The sequence below is a fragment of the Macadamia integrifolia genome, unplaced genomic scaffold (genome assembly GCF_013358625.1).
Source record: "Macadamia integrifolia cultivar HAES 741 unplaced genomic scaffold, SCU_Mint_v3 scaffold90, whole genome shotgun sequence".
Taxonomy (NCBI): domain Eukaryota; kingdom Viridiplantae; phylum Streptophyta; class Magnoliopsida; order Proteales; family Proteaceae; genus Macadamia; species Macadamia integrifolia.
The window spans coordinates 206,470-212,213 of NW_024870574.1; the positions used below are offsets into that span (position 1 = coordinate 206,470).

At 42.3% G+C, this 5,744-nt stretch overlaps 1 protein-coding gene across 1 annotated transcript; it reads right to left on the reverse strand.

Annotated features, from left to right (window-relative positions):
* Positions 1-314: 314 nt before the first annotated feature.
* On the reverse strand, positions 315-3,605 carry LOC122070357 (receptor-like protein kinase FERONIA). The gene is made up of 2 exons (XM_042634501.1): positions 2,627-3,605; positions 315-2,532 (listed from the first exon to the last, which is right to left on the reverse strand). Exons 1-2 carry the CDS (start codon positions 3,502-3,504, stop codon positions 741-743), a joined length of 2,670 nt encoding a protein of 889 aa, XP_042490435.1. The 5' UTR covers positions 3,505-3,605; the 3' UTR covers positions 315-740.
* Between the last annotated feature and the right edge of the window lie 2,139 nt (positions 3,606-5,744).

The following is a 5,744-nucleotide window of genomic DNA, read 5'->3' on the forward strand; positions in this document are numbered from 1 at the left end:
CTTGAGTAGTGGTTGAAGGTCAAGAAACTGATGTTAAAAATTAAGAAGATCAAATCATAATTTATCAAATCAATCCTAACAACCCTAGCTATAATTGGGTCTCAGATGATTTCTTGGCATGAATTGATCAAAACAGGAATCAATCAAAGTCAATTCTGATATATGTCAACCAATTAATCGATCCGATACCCAGAGATCTATAAATTGTGATCGATTGGATTAAAAATTAATGTTAGCTGGAAATAGTTATCAACCTGAACCCGACCCGTTTACCCGCTCAATACTCCATGGCTCTATCCATCCACAGAAAAATCTTACCCAACAAAATGAAGATTCATAAGTTAATAATCAAAAGAAAATTCGCAATACATGTACAGTCACAATCACTTGACTTTCTGGTCAACCATGGACAAAACCCTTGGAGCCCACTTAGTAACATTTTGTAGTCCAATGATCCATCCTCCACGTGAAATCTGGACAGGATATGAGAAAGGAGTGGACGACCCGGCTCGATCTATCTATTGTTGTTACCTTCTATTTAGAATTGGAATCTGGGACCCACCGTAAGATATGAGCTGAGGGTACGCACTAATAAAGCTCTCTAGGGCTCAGCTAAACAAAGCCCATCATCCAACCGTCCATTCGGGTTCATGATCTCGGAAAAGACATGTCCCGACATGACCCTACTGGGATCCTCGCTGCCGATGCTCTGTCCACGGCCGACCGGTCCCACTCTTTAACTAGGTGAACACGTGTCTCTCAGGTCCTGAAAAGGCGGAGGAGTCAGCGTAGCTGGGTAAGTCCTCTCTTATGCCGGCAGCGAAGGAGGCGCTAAGAGGTATCTCGTCATCGCTCTCCTCGCTGGGAGTAAGAGTGAGACTACCATAGTCCTTCTCGGCTGTCTCTTGCAACTGTAGGGCAAACTCAAGGCCCCACACCACATCATTCATCGAAGGCCGTTTGATGCCATCATCAACCAAGCAGTTATCTGCGAGCTCTGCGAATCTTTCTAAAGACTCCGGTGCAATCTTACCACTTAAATGGGCATCGATGATCTTGTAAAGCTTCTTCTTTCGGTGATACAATCGGGCCCACTCAGCCAAGCACACTTCTTCCTTCTCAAGCGTCTTATCCAAAACGGGTCGAGCGCACAGTACTTCGAACAACACCACTCCGAAAGAGTAGACATCTGACTTCTCCGTCAGTTTCTGAAGTAGAAAATACTCAGGGTCTAGGTACCCAAAAGTACCTTTAACAGCGGTGCTGACGTGGGTGTCCAACACACTAGTGGGCCCAACCTTAGACAATCCGAAATCCGAAACCTTGGCCACCCATTTGTCATCCAAGAGTATATTGGAGGTTTTCACATCACGGTGGATGATCGTGTGTTTCGCACCCGTATGAAGGTAGTGTAGGCCACGAGCTGCACCTATGCAGATGTTGAGCCTCTGCTTCCAAGATAGGAGGGGTTCATTGGATTTGTAGAGATGATCACGGAGTGTACCGTGGGCCATGTAATCATAGACGAGTATCATCTCTCCTGCGTCGTCGCAGTATCCTATCAGTGACACGAGATGGAGATGACGGAGTTTGGAGAGCATCTCTATCTCGTTCTGGAACTCACGGCTCCCCTGTGATGACGTTAGTTTCGCTCGTTTTACAGCCACAGGGGTTAATTCGCTTCCCACGTAGCCCTCATACACGTGGCCAAATCCCCCAACACCGATAAGCAAGTTTTGATCGAAGTCGTTGGTGGCGGATCTAATCTCAGCAAGCGAGAAGTGACGACATAGATCTGACGGTAAAGAAGATCTACAAGTGTTGTTGGTGGTAGTGGTGTCTGTACACGGGCCCCACCATGACGATAACGTCAAAGCCTTCTCTCCAGCGGTACCGGAGTCCTTCACCATCCTGTTCCTTCGCCGGCGGCGGCGACACCAGATGAAGGTCCATAAAAGAGAGAACAAAATCACAAACCCCACTGAACTTCCGGCGAGAGCAAGCAGAAAAGTTCTCCGGTTACTATTCTTGGGATTCTTGGATGGGTTAGCCGGAGGGAATGGGGTTTGGACCAAGGGTTCAGGATTGGGACCGGCGAGGTTGCCGTCGCTGTGGCTCAGCTTGAATAACTCAAGACCGTTTAAGATTGCATCAGTAAAACTAGTGATCGAATCTCCATTAGGGTGTAGAGCAACTGAGAGATCATACTTTCCTGATCTCCCTCCTTGATCGTTCAACACAAAGTAGTCTCTGTACACCGGGGTTCCGTTTCCACCACTGTCTAGGATGATATCCTCATAATGCTCCACAGTCTGATTATTGATGATTATTTGAAACACCCTGTCTCCCGGCTTCCGTATCTCCGGTTGGAACTCGCAGAAATGGAGCCTAACAAGGTAATTGAACCCAGAGTCCACACTGAATGACCAGGTCAGATTATAGTTGAGGTTGACATTCTTATCACTGCCCATGGTTCTGGCCGATCGGTAGACATCCTCCGGTGCAATGTATGCCGGAGTTACCTCCGTGTACCTTATTAGGAATTAACAACGCAGTAGAACAATGATTAGTAAAAAAAAATTACAAAATCTGAAGGAAATTGAGATCAGCATCACCAATAACATACTTAATCTTGGTGTCTGGCAAGGAGGGAGTAACGCCATATCCACTCGTCAAAAAAGCATCATCTTTAATCCATTCGCGGAACATACCCGTATCAGCTCCGGCTGATAAAGTGTTGCCACCGACGTTGAGTCGTTGAACCATTTCAAGGGCGGTGGTGTAATTGATATAATTGGTTGTTGAAGAACTCTGTCCAACGGTTGGAAGGTCGACAACTACTCCCTGGATATAGATGGTGGTGGGCATGGAAACGATCTCAATTCCATTGATGAAAGCGAATGAATTAGGAGATGGGGTGAAAGAAAGGGTTAACTTTTGGCCCTCTACGTTGACGCAGAATTCTTTGATGAATTTGGGAGTGTTGATGGAAAGTGAGGTGAGATAGGCATTGAAGTTTTGTAGGAGAGTGAAGCGGTTGTTGACGGTGACGGAGAAGAAGGAGTTGGCTATATCGTCGTGGCCGGAATAGTTGGCTGGGTAGAAGTGGAGGCGTATGAATTTCATGCCGTTTGAGACGGGGAAGGTGTAGTTGAACTGAGAGGTGGAGAGGCGAGCAGTCATGTAAGGTATAATGGAGACGGAGGAGTCTTGGGTGGAGGCTGTAGATGTGGTAGTTGTTGAGGAAGGAAATGGACCAAACTTAGAGGAAGTGTCGCTGGTCCAATTGAGGTCGTTAGCAAGAGATGGAGTAGTGGAAGGGGAGCCGCAGCTGAGAAACATAGTCTCGGTTGGATGGTACGGCGAGGAGTAATGAGAATCAGCGGCGTTGCAAGTTGTTACGTTCAGGAAGAAAAAGATTAGGTAAGAGATGAGAGAGAAGTGAGTAAGGAAGAGTGTGGAGAAGAGACGAGGATTTTGCGTGCCTTTGTTATTGCCGGCCATGGATGGACGGATGAGAGAGATAGAATCCGATTACTCTCTGCAGAAAGCCACGTTTCAATTTCCCAAGACGTATCATTACTCCGTCTTAAATAAGAAATGAGAATAACTAATCCGACTACCACAGGGGGGCAGCGATGACTCAAGTATTTGTAGAGTCAACGTACGGCAGTGTTAGCCGGATTCGGATCTTCTCCTGTCTCGCACTCTCGCTGGAGAGCCATTGCGTGTACAACGGTTGAGACTTGAGAGGGGGTTCGGATCCTCTCCATTGAGCTCATTGATCATAGAGTGATCCCACGGCCGGGAGGACCCATGCACACATCTCGAGGTCACCCCAGCTATGAGATCACTTTGTAGTCCATGAGCTCCATGGAGAGGAATCTTAGCCTTTCAAAAGACCTAGACATGCATTCCCACATATGGCACACATCTCAAGGTTCTCCAACGGTTGACTACACGTCCACCATCCTAGCAGTTTCAAAGGATTTGAAGAGCGGATCAAGTTCACGTACAAGAATGTACGAGAACAAGACTGGTCCATGAATATAGAATCAATTTTCTTTCTCTTCATTTAATAAATTCTATATCTATGGATCAGGAGTGTACAAGAACCTGATCCGTTCACAAAGATTTGAAGTGAAATAGTGAATTGAGTTATTGGAAAATCTGATCAAGAGTTACGTAGACCTAGCTAAGGTAACAAAAAATGATGAGACTTCATAATAGAATGGTATTTTTACCGAAAACATAAAAAGCTTGACAAGTCACTATAGTTGTGTTGTACAATACCACAAGCCAAGTTCGCTTAGTAAATGAGTTGAATAAAATAATAATTCCGTGTTACAAAATAATAAGAAATCATCAATTCCTTTACTCTTGTGGATGGTATAAACTCAAAAGGCATTGATATGTGACTCTTTGATTTATGTATCTATACCTCAAATAAAAAAGAAAAAAAATGAGAGAATTTTTTCTTTGCTTTTTCTTTTCATTTCTTGACGACCAAAATGCCCTAAAATAATAATAATAATAATAATAATCAGTAATCAGAAGAGGCCCGGAGCCAAAATAATGATGGCAAAAATAGAAAAATAGAAACAATTTTGAAACTGTTCCAAAATAGTTTTCAAAATTGTGTCTGTATACTCTTTTTTTGGGTAGGGTCAAACTCATCCCAAATCAGGTCGGGTCAAATACGAACCTATTCGGAACTGATTGAACTTTGAATTGGTCTAATTCAATTAAGGTGGGTTATGGCTGTCAAACATCAAACCAAAATCAAACACAAAGGTACAACAACTTTGTTTAAGAGTTTGATTTTTAATATACCCTTTTGTTTTTTGGGGTGGGGGGTGTTGGTGTTTGGTTATGTCCAGAAATGACATTTTGTATCAAAATCAGAATTTTTATTTTTGTGTTAAACAATAATTTTTTGCCTAAATAATGGTGTTTGATAAACCTGTTTCAAAAATAGTTTCACTGAAACAGGGATGAGGGAGAGAGACACTCGAAAAAGATTTATTTTTCAAGGAAAGGGTTTCTTGATTTGAATTTCATGGATTCTTCATCACTCCAATTCTTCAAAGTTTCAAGGGGACAGAGACGGTTTTGGTCTTGTGAAAATTATCGAGGACACGTGAATTTTTTCCATGTAGAATTTTATTCAACATTTCCTCTATTTTTTTCTACCTGATTCGTTGAAAAAAAAAAAACTACGGACACCAAATGAAGGATTTTGTTTTCTTGCTTTTCTAAAATGAAAAAACACTAGAAACATTTTTTTTGATGACTACCAAACGCAACTTTACAGCAAAAACAACAAAATGCATTGACGTTACACCAAAAACAACAAACGCATTAAAGTTGTCTCCATTACGAAGCCTAACATGAGATTTGGTTTCCAATGGGAAACTAGTTTTTAAGACCAAATTAGGTTCACGTATGAAAATATTTTTCATACACTCTTGATCCAGGTATTTGGAATCCACTGTCTCTCTTTGTATCTAATGGATTCTAAATATCAGGAGTAGGGACCTATGAGAATATTCTCAGCCGAGAACTTGATCCGATCTCCCAGCATTCAAAGGAAAAAATTTCAATCCTCACCGCCTGAACTACCTTTATTCCTGAATTTGAATTCAGCATCGAATTTGACTTCTTTAATTTTAATTTTAATTTTTTGTTAAGTAGAAAGTTGGTTTTCATAATTGAACTCAACAATTAATTTAAAAAAAAAAAAA

Excerpts from the sequence above, each read along its gene's own strand:
- LOC122070357 (XM_042634501.1), bottom strand. The coding sequence starts at position 3,504 with ATGGCCGGCAATAACAAAGGCACGCAAAATCCTCGTCTCTTCTCCACA. Across the intron at positions 2,533-2,626 it reads TTGCCAGACACCAAGATTAA|GTACACGGAGGTAACTCCGG; the intron begins GTATGTTATTGG and ends ATTCCTAATAAG.